Below are 15,600 nucleotides of genomic sequence, written 5' to 3'. Positions count from 1 at the left end.
CAAGGCCTCGTTTCACGTTCACCAAGACAAGTGACCAGACCCTTGATTTTCCCATCTCCAAATAAGAACACTAACCCCTGGCCCTGAATCGCACTGTGCGCCGGTTGTCAAGACGCTGAAATTCACCACTTCCGAGGAGCCGGCAGCCCGTAACGATTCCTGGACTCGCGGATCGAAAGACCAGAAGCGTCCTCTCCATTCCGAAAGCAATGGGTCCCAGGTTCAAAGCGGCAGCCCCTCTGGGTGTCCCAAGGGGAATTTCTATTCCTAGAGGAGGGGATGCGCTCCTTCGCTCAGCTGTCGTCGGATGCAGCCGATCTGGCCTTGCGCGCTGCCACTGGCCACTCAGGAGCTGAAGATGAGGCTAGTGGGCCTGCCTGCTGCTCTGTCAGGTGCGGACCGTTTGGGGGCTCCCCAGTGGGCACGTCTAACCTGGGCAGAGGCAGGCTGTCTCAAGCTCGAGCTCCATGCCTTGAGGAAAGGACCCACAGCCGGAAGCCTCGCTTCCCTCCGCTACACAAACCCGGAACTCCAAGCAGAAGTCATAAGAGATCTCCGGGGAACTAGAGCAAAATATTGTCTCCCACACCCTCTTTCCGTTCTTTATTAATTTCATGGAGAGTTCAAGGGGAACTGACTTAAGGTCTGAGCTATCCTACATTGGTCTCTGCCTGTACTGCTCTTGCGGCACCATCTATCAAGGAGCCTCCGGTCAAGAGCTACCCCCTACCCCACCCCAGGGGTCTCAGAGTGTCCATGGCTTCAGCCGTCTCTCTAGTTCCGTCTAGCCTCTGTCCTTCCGGGTCCTCTCTGACACTGACCGCAATCCAGGGCCTGAGTCTTCTCTCCTAACCTTCCCACATGTGTGTCCATTATGTTCTCCCTGGCCCCATGACACCAGTCCTCCCCAGCAGTGTCCACACTGCAAAGTGAACGAAGTTTTCCTGTTAGATGTTTTTTTCAAGTTTAAGTAAAGGGGCATGTATCAGGATTATTCGGGCCAAGAACTGTCCTGACCCCACTCAAATGAAATCTTTGGACAACTGAGAAAACAGTAATATTAACTGAAGCAGGTATACATTAAATATGTATAAGAGATTAGGATATAAATGGCATATAAAGGTCCGGAATCTATTAAGAGCTAGAAACAAATACAAGACACAGGTGTCTACATATCCTGCTTAGATTCAATGTTAGATTCAAGGTCAGAGTCGAGAGGGGATCAGTATAATCCAGTTCTCTCCGTTTACGAGTAAGGAAACAGGCCCGGAGAAAACCGGGGGCCTTCCCAAGGTCGCATGGTAGGCAGAGGCGTCAAAGGAATCCAGTCGTGACTCCCAACGCAGGGCCCATCCCACTGGAACGCAGGCGTTTCTGCTTTAGGAATCACAGAGCTAAGAGCCCCTCGTGGGCTTTTCTCTCCACTTTAGCTCTCATGAGGCGAGGGGATTCCCGGAAGGATCCCCTTCCGGGAATCCCGTAGTCTGTCCCCAGTCAGGTGTCTACTGTCAGGAAAGGGTCTGGTTCTCCCGGCCCCGGGAGGTCAAATCCAACCTCCCCCAGACAGCCTCGCGGGCCCGGGAGCACCACACGGGTGCAGTTCTCCGATAGCACCGATAGGTGGCGCGTTCCTCACAGGAAAACCGGCCGGGAATCCGCCCGCGCCCGTAAGACCCGGCTCCCTGCCCTACCCATCTGCCTAGGGTCCCTCTCCCGAAAGAAAACGGACAGAAAGGGGGTGCAGCCGGGGGACTCAGGCTGGGTGCCGGAGGCTCTGAAAAGAAAGACCCTAGAAACTCTGATTCTAGCGCTTCGGCTCAGAGTGGCCTCACGCTCTCTTTTAAGAGGCCAAAGACCTTTGAGGGCAGAGGGTAAGGCTCTGCGCACTTGGCCAGAGAAAACACCGGGACCCAATAGGGTCACCCCCTGGTGGGGTGTAGGGGGCGTTATCTCCCCTCTACGAGCGCCTCCACGCACCCGCTCGTTCACGCACGCTCGGCGGCTGCCCTCCTCTGCCACTATCCCCAGGCCCCATTCTTCCACCTACTTTTTATTTTTTTCTTTTAATATTGGGGCAGGGGGGGAGGAGGGAAGCCCGGCGCTTTTTCAATTGCGACGATAATTGTCCTCGAGATGGGTTTCTTAATCTGCTCATCCATTATTGACTTCTCTTCTAATATTTGGTTTTGCCGCTTTGATCGCCAGAAGATCACAGACTTGACTCCTTTGCATAACAATTTTGGGGCGGGCGTCCTTGGTGCGGGAGGGGAGGGACGTGCCCGGAATGGCTTTGGGGTCCGTATTCCATCCCTCCCCCCGCCCACTGCCCATGAGGCCAGCCTTCCTCTCACTGACCTCCCACCCCTAACAGCACCATTCACGCCTGGAAAGTTCCGAAGGCGAGGGGGGGGGTGGAGAGGAAGCAGCTAGACCCCGCCCCGCCTCCCCCCCCCGTGGGAGCAGGAACAGTAACGCCCTCCAGTGGGACCGACGAAGGGAGGGATCGTGTTTCCCCCTCGCCTCCCACTGCATTCCCAGCGCCAAGAGATGCTGCCTCTTCTACCTCACAGACAGATTGGGGAGAGAATACACCTTACTTAGAGGAGAATGGAATGGGGTTGGCAGGCGCGGGAAGGAGACCACGCTCTCATCTGGCACTTAGGCCGCGGGACAAAACTCAGATGTCCAAGGTTTCTGACGGCCTCTGTGGGACCCTGACCTAGTCCCTTTCCGGCGCTGGGCCTCAGTTGCCTCATCTGTGGAGTGGGCTTTGGGGCTATTCTCTCCCCGAGGTCCCTTTGATGTTGACCTTGCCACGTGTTGCCCGCTCTTCCCCCAGTGGGGCCTTAGGGCTTAGGGATTGCACAGGTGGGTTTTGGTGGGGAACAGAAAACCAGTGGCTATTTTAATCAGGATTTACACAACTACTTCCTTCTGCCTTTGCATAATTCAATGATGGGGGCGGGGGAGTGGTGGTAGGGGAGATTTGGGGGTCAGAGCCCTCTGATCGTTGCTCTTTCACACACCTCACTTGCAGAGCCTCGGTCGGAGGGAGTCGCTCTCAGGTTCCCAGCTGGCGCACAAACGCACACACCGAGACTGTACACGTGGCCACGCACAAGCACAGCCACCGGCGCAGAGCCCATGCACACACTTACACTTGCACACACGGACACAGCGCAAGCACGCAAGGGTTGGAGGAACACGAAAAATGCACACAACCGTTTCGTGCCCACTGGCACACACGTACACACGCACCCACCCGGGGCCTCTCACACACACAGTCACATACAAACACGCAGGCGCCCGGCCGCACGGTCGGCCCCCACTCCGGTTTCTGCAGGAGCCCGGGGACAGAGAAGGTGGCCGGAGAAGGCCTCGACACTGCAGTGACCCCTCCCCCCCACCGCCGACCTCACCCGCACGCGATCCAGTCTGAGCTCGGAGGTGGGGCCGGGGGCTGGGGGGAGGCACGCGGGTGCTCGCCCCTCTTTCCCTCTCCTCTCCCAGGCACGCCAGACTTCCCTTCCCCACCCGCCCCACTTCCAGCCCAAACTTTTCCCTCCCTCACCTCCCCACCAGTTCCCCGCAGCGCCGATCTCGGTGGGAACCCGGGGTCCTCCCCGCACCCTCCCCGGGGAGGGGGTCGGGAGGCTGCACCCCGGAGAACGAAAGGGGGGCGCGGCCTGGCTCGTGCTCCGGGGCCAGCGGGGAGGGCGGCGGGAAGGCGCCGGCCGGGAGCCGGAGCGCCGAGAGCCGGGTGCGCGGACTTCTGCTTCCTCTTCCCGGGTCAGTGGGACAAGAGCCCTGGGACCAGCCCTCACCCCTATAGGAGTCGAGGGAAGAAGGATGACTGCTAACTCTGGGGCGAGCCAGAGAACACGGTTTTGGAACCACAGGGGCACTTCTATGCGAAGGACTTGGATATCGTGGGTGTTTTCTTCTCTTCTTGAGTTATATTTTTGACCACACCTTTGGAGTTGGGTCTGGACCTCCCGGGGAGCACGGACTCAGCCGAGGGGGGCAGCAGAACCCGGAAGCCACGCTGGTGCCTCCTCGCTCCCTCTCACAGCGGTACCCACCGGCGTGCACACTCCCGAGGCCAGGCGGTGTGGACCCTGACCCGCGCCGAGCCGGATCGAGGCAGGAGCCGCCACTCGGACAGGTGGGGACCTGGGTGGGCAGGGGGCCCCCTAGGCCTGGGGATCGCCAGGCTCTGGGAACCTTCTGGGGAGGAGGAGGGAGTGAGAGAAGGCGAAAAGCAAAATAAAGGAGAGAAGAAAATTCGAGCGTAGCAGTTGAATTTACTCCGAGTTTTTCTTTTTTAGGCGGGGCAGGGTGCGAACATTAGGGTTTCGATTCTGGGGTTTGGGTGGAATTCAATGTAAGGAGAAAAGCAGGATGTCTGATTAAAGTGAAAAATATAGAGAGGAGTGTATGTAGTCGCCTTGCTTTCGGGAGCCATGAGCTCTAAAATTCCCGGCTCCGGGGGGCATGGCTGGCTGCGTGGTGCAGCTTTAGGGCGGTTTGGGGATACCGAGGAGAAGGTGAATCCGAGCCCGAGCAGCCCTAAGCCGATGAGGCAACCCGCCGGCAGCGACGGGTCTGGTGTCTGCGCCCTGGTGTCCGGGATGTCAGGAGCCGACCCCGTGCTCGATTTTCGGGAGTCACTGAGATGTTTCCCCCATTTCCCACAGTCAAGCGGAGAAAGGGCTTAATTTTCTCTGTTGTCCGGCTTTAAAGGGGAAAAAGCACCCCAAAACAAAAACTGATTCTAGAACAAAAAAATCCGTGTTGTGAACTGCCCCTCCCTCGGATAAAAGGGAGAAAACCCTGAGGGGAGGCAGGATGGTAGGGGCATAAATCCAAATATTGAAATCCCCAAAGATGACAACCTCCCACAGGAAGCTTTTGGGGGGCTTTCTAGGAACCTGGACATTTATGGCTGTACTTCTTGCCCACAGAAAAAAAAAAGAAATTCTCCCTGCCTCACCCCCCAACCCTAATCTTCTAGGTTATCTACAAATAAAGCAGCCGCCCCAATTTCTAGAGTCAACAGAACATTTTATTTCTAGGGTTTGCCTCCCACGCACTGCCCCACCCACCTCAGCTTTATCCCTTCCCCTGCCTCCCCCAGTTCCACTCCAAGCTTCCGGCAGAACCAATACCCAAGGAATCCCCCTGCACCCACCCACCTCCACATTATTATGGCCTCCAAATGAAGACCAAACCCCCAAGCGCTAATTGAATTAGTCTATTGAAAGGACTGTCAGGTACAATGACGTGGCTCGAGGCCCTACATTTCCCAAGGTCTATAGGCTTTGGGGACCTGCGATGTATAGTCTGACCTTCCGGCTCATAATAATACCGCGGCACTTGTAGCAGAAATCTCCTCGCATTCACTCCCAACAAAACCGCTGGTCACCCAGTCCCCGTAGGAAGGCTGCCCGCTATTGTGTTGCGACAACTCATTCATGTCCCGCGCCACGAGGCCCCACTGCCATCTGATCTACACTCGAAATGCGATTACCACCATGTGCATGCAACACGCTCGCACTCTCGGCCCAATGCACGCACGCCCGGCCAGGCTGCGAGGTTTTCTTTCACAATTCTCCTCACACCCATCCACAAAAGAGAGGTGGAAGCAGGCAGGACCGTGACATTTGTCTCTGCCTAAACGAAATCCAAAGTTCTGTGGAAACGTGAGATGGAGGGAGACTTCTCTTTCCTGAACAGCGTACACCAAAACCCTCAGGAAACACATTTCTCCATGCCCAACTGGTGGCGCAGACTCGGGGGTACACACTGATGTGTACATACACGAGCCTCCAGCCATGCACACAAACACACAGACACACAAACAATGCTTTCATGGACTCATTCCTCTCTCTTTGGTTCTCACATATACAAGCAAATAGACACGAATACAGGCTCCTACCCTTCACAGCCAAGGGCCACCCTCCATATCCATAAGTAGTTTTTGCAAGATTGGGAAACAAAGGAACAGTATCCCAGCCTTCACTGTGAGAAGCATTCATCATCACCCCCTCATCATTTTGATCCCCATACTTCTCTAGCATCCCGCAGACACACAAATACTCCCGCCTCGGTTTGGCCAGGTGCCTTTTGCTCAGTGGAAGGCCCTGGTTAGCTGCAATAGAGGAAGTCTGGGAGTGGGAGGGAGGCAGGAATTTTGGGGAGTCCCCCTGTCTTTCTTACCCCACCCTCCGCTATTGAAAGCCTCTTTGGGCTCCCTTCTTCCTTCATTGAAGTAGGGAAAGAAATCCCCCCTTTGGCATTTAAAGTTCTTTTATTTCTCGTCCTTCTCCACTTTTATGTGGGCTGGGTATGGAAGTGGAACTTGGGGACAGTCAATTTATTGCAGAGGTGTAGCTAGGTCAGTGGCCTCCTGTGGGCCATCTTACCCCAGCGGAGCTGCACAGCTCAGAACTTCAGGTAATGGAAATGGGCACCGTTTGTCTCCAGACTTCCATATCTTTGGCCCAGGAGCAGAGGGCATTTGGAGAAAAGGGCTCCATTCCATTTGCGTAAATTTCCCCAACCTGCTTCCTGCCAGCCCACCTCCCTACCTGGACTCTATCAAGTTGGAAGACATTCCTTAATTCTCAAAGGCACAAACCAGTACCCCCAAAAGGACTGCCACAAACGTGTACTCACATGTGCACACACATTGCTCCACACACACCTAACCCCTTTACCCACATGCTTGTACACACAACTCACCCTGCCCGTATTTCCTCACCCACAGGCACGGTCCCGGGCTCACTGTGAGTCCTCTGGACCCTCACACACCCACCTGGGTCAACATTTGCTCACTCTGACACCTGACTGTCAGGCTTGCCAGGACACCAAACCGCTAACACCGAGTTCCCAATAATATGTCCATTTTCAGGAGGTAGAGGAGGGCGTGGGCTCGGATGGGGGTCACGGAGAGCAGGCGGCTCTAGGTGCCGAGCATCCGGAGAAGGCCTGGCCTGGGGGAGGACCGGGGTGGGGGGCGAGCCAGCGCGCAGAGCGCCGCCTAATCCAGCCGGAGCTCGCGGGCTGCGGGTGCATTTATCATCCCATTACTGTAACAAATCCGGGCTCCACTACATGAAAGGTAAAATGAATTACCGACGTTAAGCCGTCAATAAAGTCATTTCTGTAAATGGTGTCTCCAAAGGGCCGCCGCATTATTCAGCTGGCTTTATCAGCTGGCTGGAAATTACGTGGAGGAGCCGGGCCGCGCGGCGCGCGGGGCCGCTCACTTTGATTAAGCGTCTTGCCAGCGCGATGTGACAGAGCTTTTGACCAGGGTTTTATTCACAGGCCTGTGATGAACGCCAAGCTGATCAGGCGGAATGAAGAGTAATTAAAACCTATAAATTATCTTCCGCAGCCCTTCTCGAGGCGTCTCCTGCAGGCGAGATAAGGCGTCGAGACCCTATTTACGGCGCTGAAAGGGACCGCAGCGCACAAAAGCTACGCGGCTAAATAGGATATTGATAGTGTCCTAATTAGAATTTAATTAAGTACCCACGCTCGCTTGCGGGATAAAGATTTCAATTTTGCGAACTTAAATATAAATAAAATCCCACCCCCATTTCGGGGAGAAAGGGTGGAGGCACCGGGAGATTTCGGGGAGCCCTTGGGTGTAGAACTGAGGAGGACCCGGGAGGTGCAGTTGGAGGCCGACTTGGGAGGTTTGTGTAGATCACGTCGGGCCTGCTTTAGCGCAGCGTTTCGGAAAGTGGTTCTCGCTGCCCCCGAGCCGCCGAGAAGGTCCAACTAGGAACTCTGAGAGCCCGAGTTTCGGAAGACCCTCGGCTGACCCGAAGATGCAGCCAGCTGTACGAACTCCCGCTCTCCACCAGCCCCTTTGAGAAACTTCGGCTAGGGCGGTGGTTCGGCTGATTGTGATTTTTCGTTTTATTTTCTTCCTAACCCTCTGTGACTTTTCTGGGTACAGGGGATTATTTTGCATGTTTCCGCTAGACAACATCCCCAAAGAGATCCTTACTCCGCTGTCCCAGTTAAGGATGGTGGTCAGAGCGAGAGGCTTGCTGGAGCTCCGAGACAACATCCCCGCGGAGGCCTCAGTTGCTGGAGTTTTTCCAGCTACTCTCGAACCGAAGGCTTCAGCACACAGTCGGATCCTGGCCCTCCAAAAAGGCTCGTCAGACAAACCCCGCAGATGTCCAATGCCTCACTTTCCCCTACCCTGTCCCTCGCAGTGGGAAAACTTTTGGGGTGCCTCGACCAGGAAACGGCGAAAAAGAGCCCAGCGACTGGAGATGAATCCCTGTGAGCGTGGGAGCGGCGGGAGCCCCTGCAGTTCCCCCCAAAGCCTGGGAAGAATATTCTGGGCTAGAACGAGAGGCCTCCACGGAGTCGGGAGCAATCCTAGGAAAATCTGGGCCACCGGGGGAAACTCGCTGTCCAGCAGGCTAGGGCAAATACCTGGGGTGCAGTACTTTCACTTGCTTGATTTCACTTTGCAGGGAAATCTAACACGGAGGTTGCCCTGAGCCAAAAGCCGGGGCCTCGCGGGTATCCGCACCCTGACTTGCTTGGCCTAGGGGCCGATGGGACAGCTTCGACTCCAGCGGCCAGGGAAGGACTGGCGCTCGGACTCTCTCGCGCCCTCTGGGCCTGGCTTTACGGCGGCAGGACAGCTCGGGGTTGTCGAAGGTCCCGCCAGGGAAAGGCATGGGTACGGATATCCCGGGAAGGACACGCAGTGCAGCCGGCCAGCATACACTACAGACCTTCAAACAGACGGTGCTAGCTAGACGCAGCTGGCCTCGGGGTTTGCTATTTGTTAAAAATAAACTGCTCCTCTGAAAGTAACCAAATCTAGGTCTGTTTCACATCTCCGACCCTCCTCGTCTCACCCCTCCCCCTCCACTACACACACACACACACACACACACATACACCATACAGGCACACCCCGACAGAGACAGCAACCTTTCACCCTTAATAACAGCAAGAAAAAGCCAGAGCAATAAAATAAAAGTCTGCTTCTTAGGCATGGGGGTTGCCAAAAGAGCCGATTCCCCTGTCTCCTGACCCTGCGCCCGGCGCGCACGCACCCGTAATCCTGCATTTCTCCAACAAGTTGTTTATGGAGTTGCTTCCCTATTTGCCTACACCCCGAAATCCAACACTCCTCGGTCTATTTTGCCCGTTCCTCGGTCCTGGCCTGAAAGAGGGGGAGGGGCTCGGGTGCGGGTTGGGGAGGGCGGGCCGGACACGCGGGGCCAGCGCCGCGGCGCCCCCTGTCCACCAGCGGCCGCCGCCCCCGGATTATTTATCCGCAAAGTCCCGCGCGCGCCTATTGGGCCGAGGCCCGGGTGTCAGCGCGAGTCCTGGCTCGCCATTGGCCCCGCACACGTGCGGCCCTGACTCACGTGCTTCCGGTTTGAAGGCAAAAAGTGTGCCTGGGTGATTTTTTTTTAAGCGAGAGAGTTTGAGCAAAGATCCGAGCTGTCAGAGATTTGAAAAAAAAAAAAAAAAAAAAAAAAAGAGGCAGCCCCGGCGCTGGCGGAGACGCGCTCTCCCTGCAAAAAAAGCAAAGGCGATTAAAGGCGCTGCCAGCCTCGCGCTCTGGGCACAGCTGAGCGTGACACTCGGGGAAGTCAAACCCCTCAGTACTGCCTAGGAAGATGGCTAGACTTTAAAGACTATTTTTTATCTTTAAGAAAAAAAATCTTGGAGATTTTTTTCTTTTTTATTGCTTTCTTTTTCCTTTCCTTTTTTTATTTTTTTCCTCTCTTTTTGGCCGTAGCTTACTCCCCATTTAAAACAAATCATTGAATCTGGTTGCAGAAAGAAAAAAGAAATAGCCAAGTGTCTCCATATCTGGATGTCTACAAATTAGAGGGAGAGACAGCGAGATCTGCTCGATAAGAGCGAGCGATCCAGGCCAGGCGCCTGGGCTTTTCTTTCTGCACCCGCCCCGTGCCTTCGCTGGGGCTTCGCCGGCCTCCTTCCTCCGCGCACCCCCACGGGCCGCTGGCAAAGTGGGGTGGGGAGCGAGGCGGGGGGGGCGGGGGCCGGCGCGGCGGCCGAGGCGGCGGGGCGGCCGAGCATGGAAGAACAGCAGCCGGAACCTAAAAGTCAGCGCGACTCGGGCCTCGGCGCGGCGGCGGCAGTGGCGGCGGCGGCGGCCCCCGGCAGCCTCAGCCTGAGCCTCAGCCCCGGCGCCAGCGGCAGCAGCGGCAGCGATGGAGACAGCGTGCCGGTGTCTCCGCAGCCCGCGCCCCCCTCGCCGCCCGCGGCGCCCTGCCTGCCGCCCCTGGCCCACCACCCGCATCTCCCCCCGCACCCCCCGCCCCCGCCGCCGCCGCCGCCGCAGCAGCAGCATCTCGCGGCGCCTGCTCACCAGCCGCAGCCCGCGGCCCAGCTGCACCGCACCACCAACTTTTTCATCGACAACATCCTGAGGCCGGACTTCGGCTGCAAAAAGGAGCAGCCGCCGCCGCAGCTCCTGGTGGCGGCGGCGGCGGCGGCCGGAGGAGGCGCAGGAGGAGGTCGGGTCGAGCGTGACAGAGGCCAGACCGGCGCAGGTAGAGACCCTGTCCACCCGCTGGGCACGAGGGCGCCAGGCGCCGCCTCACTCCTGTGCGCCCCGGACGCGAACTGTGGCCCACCCGACGGTTCCCCGCCAGCCACCTCCGGCGGAGCGGGTGCGTCCAAAGCTGGGAACCCGGCGGCGGCGGCGGCGGCGGCGGCGGCGGCGGCTGCGGCGGCCGTAGCAGCGGCAGCAGCAGCAGCAGCGGCCAAACCTTCGGACAGCGGCGGTGGCAGTGGAGGCGGCGTGGGGAGCCCGGGAGCGCAGGGTGCTAAGTACCCGGAGCACAGCAACCCGGCCATCCTGCTAATGGGCTCAGCCAACGGCGGGCCCGTAGTCAAAACTGACTCGCAGCAGCCCCTCGTGTGGCCCGCCTGGGTCTACTGCACGCGCTACTCGGATCGTCCGTCCTCCGGTGAGTACCCAGCCCCAGGCTGCGCCGTGCCTTTCGGCTCCGCGGACGCCGCCCCTAGAACTCTTAGCCTCCGGGTTGGGGAGAGCATGCCGGATCTCGGGCGTTCTCTTCTCTCACGCCTGCTTCCTCCTCCTTGACCTCGGTCCCAGTCACAGTCGAGCACTGCACCCAGTTTTGCGCTCCTGGATACTGCGGCCACCTCCCGGGAGGCTACAGCTCAGGGCACGGGAAGCTCGATCCTTCGGTGTTGAACTCCGAGCCCTTCCGGCCTTCTTTGTGTTTTACCTTTATTATTCTTAGGAAAGACACAAGCAATCATTGCTTTTCCGTCCAGGGAAAGGGGTTTTTAGAATCAGCGAGAAGGTGGGCCTAGAAATCTGGGTCTGAAATCCCGCCAGCCTCGTCCTGCGGAGGCCGAAATCGAACAAAGCTGTCATTAGAGTAATAATCTTCACTTTGTGTTCTTACAGACACAAACACCATATCGATATTTTCTGCGGAGAGCTCACTTGCATAGAGATAGATTTAAGGAGACACAGGAAGAGAGAGAAACGCGTCAGATCGCTGTCCCTCTTCCCCAGGCCGGGTAGCCAAGAGAATCTGACCCGGGTGGGTGGAATTCAGGGAAGGGCAGTTGCTGAAACGGTGGGTGCCGAGAGCCCCTGGCCCCTGGTTTTCTAGAGCTGACAGACAGACAGTGGGAGAGAAGACAGGTCAGGCTCAGGTCAGAAAGCTGGGCCGAGGGCATGAGAGACCCCTCTGCCCCAGATTCTCCAAAGCACGCCTCGCACATCCTCCCGGCCCTGCCCCTTCCTTCTTTCACTCCTTCCTTTCGCACGTCTGCCAGATAGCAGATTTCTGTCAGCCATAGGCCCGTTTTTCTCGATTTTCCTTCGGCCCTTTACCCACATACTCCTTGCGCTTCGAGAACCCCAATCTGAGACCTACTGTGGGACAGCCGCTAGGCCCCGGGAGAGGAGGCTGCGGCCTGCCCGCCTCCCCGGACTGCAGCTCCCGGGAGACCGGTGGGAGCCAAGAGGAGGGCAGCAGGGGTTCTTGGCCTCCGATTGGGGTTCCGGCCAGCGGGGTCTGGCAGGAGGCAGGGTACGGCGTAGCGGTGCGCCGCTCTACTCTGGCTGGTCTCCGCCTCCGCACCGCTGCCGGCTGCGCGCGGATCGATGCGCGCTATCAGCCCCCGCCATCTCGAGCCCCGTTATTGACACGGGCTCCCTGAACCTCCGAAAAGCTGCTTTGATTGACTCGCCTGATGGATAGAGTGATTGAGCTGTCAGGCCGTGAGGCTCGGGCTGGCCAGGAGGCTACGATTTTATTACAAGTGTTCCTCCCTCTGCGCGCGGGCGCGCGCGCACACACACACACACACACACACACACACACACACACACACACACACACACACACACACACACACACACACACACACCAACAACAACACTCTAACCACGTCCGGGACGCACAACGCGCAAGCAGGCTCTTTCTGAGGATGTACACATTTCCTGGGCCATCTCTGCTCGCTAGGCTAATGACTACACTACACCAAGGCCTTCCTCCCGTCCCACCCCGCCTCCCAGTGCTTTCTGCACCGGGCTCAGGAGTGGGCCTTGTCTTTGTTCTTGGCTGCTTTCTTCTTACGAGCCTGGGGAGGCAGGGTGCTGGCTCCTTCTCCTGCATGAGCAGTTCAGGGAGACGAACCCCAGCCCGGACTTGCGGGGCGGCCAGGCCTGGACTCTTTTGTCACAGGACAGCTGGTGACCCCAGCGCTGGTCTGCCCCAGAAGCCAGCTGCCCAGTTTGCCCCTCTGTTGCTAGGTTTGGAGATGCCGGGGAAGATGCTTCTTCCAGACAGTTTTATAGGTTAACAGCCCTGACAGGGACTTCACTTGACTCAGGAAGCTCCCATAAGCATGACAGGGCCCAGCAAGGAAACTCCAGGAGGCTTGGGTGTGCAGGCTGATGGGCAGAGGTGCAGGCTTTAGAGTCAGCTTCCTGTCTTTTCCCTTTTCTCCTCAGGGCTGGGCTCCATGGCAGCCCTCTTCGCAGACTAGGTTCTGAGGGACACTTCACTTTCCTAGGAAGGTTTCCTGTGGCCTCTTCCTATACCCGTCTTAGAGGCAAAGCACAGATTTTTGTCGGGATTGCCCCACTCTCTGTGTCCCTCTGCCCCTGTTTTGCTCGTGGATAAATAACCGTGCGAATAGGTGGGCAGGGAAAGCGGCTCTGGCTTGCTTTTGTTATTCAGTCTTCAATCCTGAAATTGCAGCTTCTGTGTCCAAAAGAGAGGTGAGGGAGCCGTGCCTGTGCTGCTGGGTGCAGGAATGGGGAGGGCCCTCTCTTTCTTACTGGCACCATCCAAAGGACAAAACAGAGAACTCAGGGCAGGGCACGTGGGTAAGGCATACAACCGGGTGAAGGCCTTTTCTCCCTTTTCAGGGAAACGGGTGGTCAGCGTCTTCCTGGGACCCTATAAAAGGGCTTCGTTTTAGACCACAGGGACAGAAGAACAGGTCGAGAGAGCAGATGCTGAATACTTTGGAGCTAGACAGGTTTCTCACAGCGCCCTCCTTATCCCCTTGTTTTCTGGAGTCGAAAGCTACAAGCAGATGGGGTCTTGTTGTAGGTGTGTGGGTGTAGGTGCGCTTCTTGAGGAGGGGGAGACGATTGGCTTTCAGGCTGGCGATTTCCCCAGGGCAATCCCGTCCTAGTGTCTTTACTACTACAGTGTTGAGCCTCTTTTTATTCCGGGACTGTGAAGACAGCAGGCCCCCGATCTCCAACTCTGGGTTGGGCTGGATGGAGCTCCAAATATCTCTCCATCTTGGACTCTGTGATTTAAGCCTATCACACGGCTCTCCTGTGCTGAACTGGGGTGTGGGTGCACACACAACTTCGGCCAACTTGCCTCCGTGACCCTCGGGCATCCCAGAGGGGAACCCAGTGACCCCAGGAGCCAGCCGATTGATCTAGGGGCTAGCGGGCGAGGGTGATAGGTGGGGGGCGGCGGCAGCGGGGCCTCGGCTAGCGCCCAGGAAGCGCGGGGCGCGATCCCCGCTCGGCTCCGCAATTCTCACGGCTTCCTCTGCCCTCTTCCCCCTCCCCTCTGCCCTCCGTCCCCACCTCCCACCCGTCCCTCTCTGCCGCTGCAGGTCCACGCACCAGAAAGCTAAAGAAGAAGAAGAACGAGAAGGAGGACAAGCGGCCGCGGACGGCGTTCACGGCCGAGCAGCTGCAGAGACTCAAGGCGGAGTTCCAGGCGAACCGCTACATCACCGAGCAGCGGCGGCAGACCCTGGCCCAGGAGCTCAGCCTCAACGAGTCCCAGATCAAGATCTGGTTCCAGAACAAGCGCGCCAAGATCAAGAAAGCCACGGGCATCAAGAACGGCCTGGCGCTGCACCTCATGGCGCAGGGACTATACAACCACTCAACCACTACGGTCCAGGACAAAGACGAGAGCGAGTAGCCGCCGCCGGCAGGGGCCGCGCGGTCCGGCCGCCGCGCCCGCGCCCCCTCCTGGTACCGCCACCGCCGCCTTGCCGGCCCCACGCCCGGGGAGAAATAATCAGCGCAAAGGAGGAGGAAGGGAACAACAGGGAAAAGAGAGAGAAAGGGGTCCCCAGGACGGAGAGTCGCGTTGGAACGAGACATTTTTCCAAAGGGAGAAAGACTTGGACAGGTGCTATCGAAAAATCAGATCAGTTCTCTCTTCACAGTATAAGGGACGAAACTGCGAACTCCTTAAAGCTCTATCTAGCCAAACCGCTTACGACCTTGTATATATTTAATTTCAGGTAAGGAAAAGAATTATGTGTAGCGATCTCTATTTGCTGGACTTTTTATTAATCTCCTTTATTATTATTGTTATAATTATTATAATTATTATAATTATTTTATCCCCCGCCTCCGCCTCGCTGCCCCCGGCCCAGTTTCGTTTTCTTTTGAATGTTACTGCTTCTCCGGTGCCTCCCGCCCCGCATCGCTGGCCCTCGTTTCTCTGGGACTTTTCTTTGTGTGCGTGAGAGTGTGCTTCCTCGCGTGTCTGCCCTTCTCCCGGCCCCCTCTGTCGGTCTGTCTGTCCTGCCCCCCACCCCTTTCGTTTTCCGGAGACTTGTTGAGAAATACGACCCCACAGACTGCGAGACTGAACCGCCGCTACAAGCCAAAGATTTTATGATGTTCAGAAACCTGTAGTCTGAAATAAAGTGTACACTGTGCTCACGAGCGGCTGGCGGCCCTCCTCTTTGCGGGCTGGGGAAGGGCGAGGGCGCAGGCACACGGCGGCCCGGCGCACAGCGCGCGCTCACCGGGCTGGGAGCCGCGGCGGCTCGGCCGAGCCTTAAGATCCAACACCACACAATGAATACGGGGTGCCAGGGAGGCGCGGTGATAGGGGCGGCCCAGACCCGGGGATGGCCCGGGTTTGGAGGGTCTGGAGGGACACTCTTGGTCTCCGATTGCCTTGAAAGGAGCCCAAAGGCCGGAAGCCCCCAGTCCTGACTTCGGACACACCGCCGGGCTCTTGGGGCTGCCTCCCGCGCAGAGCCAGGACCAGCCCGGCTGCAGCCTGCTCTGGTTCAACCTGCTCCTCG

General features: G+C 57.6%; 2 protein-coding genes across 2 annotated transcripts in view; one reads left to right on the top strand and one right to left on the bottom strand.

The window, feature by feature from the left end:
* MARCO (macrophage receptor with collagenous structure) overlaps positions 1-5,476 on the bottom strand; it is a 123,835-nt gene extending 118,359 nt beyond the window's left edge. Inside the window, exons 1-5 of the mRNA XM_060151188.1 lie at positions 5,377-5,476; positions 4,083-4,227; positions 3,630-3,826; positions 3,420-3,460; positions 3,259-3,337 (exon numbers count right to left, since the gene is read on the bottom strand). Coding sequence (XP_060007171.1) covers positions 3,259-3,337; positions 3,420-3,460; positions 3,630-3,826; positions 4,083-4,227; positions 5,377-5,476 — 562 coding nt within the window. The remainder of the gene's footprint in view (positions 1-3,258; positions 3,338-3,419; positions 3,461-3,629; positions 3,827-4,082; positions 4,228-5,376) is intronic.
* Positions 5,477-10,096: 4,620 nt separating this feature from the next.
* On the top strand, positions 10,097-15,229 carry EN1 (engrailed homeobox 1). Its single transcript, XM_060151529.1, has 2 exons — positions 10,097-10,994; positions 14,158-15,229. Exons 1-2 carry the CDS (start codon positions 10,097-10,099, stop codon positions 14,472-14,474), a joined length of 1,215 nt encoding a protein of 404 aa, XP_060007512.1. The 3' UTR covers positions 14,475-15,229.
* The last annotated feature ends 371 nt before the right edge of the window (positions 15,230-15,600 follow it).

Source organism: Lagenorhynchus albirostris, chromosome 6 (assembly GCF_949774975.1).
Source record: "Lagenorhynchus albirostris chromosome 6, mLagAlb1.1, whole genome shotgun sequence".
NCBI classification, from domain to species: Eukaryota; Metazoa; Chordata; class Mammalia; order Artiodactyla; family Delphinidae; genus Lagenorhynchus; species Lagenorhynchus albirostris.
Note: the sequence above shows the minus strand (reverse complement) of the source record. Positions and strands in the feature narration are given on the sequence as shown.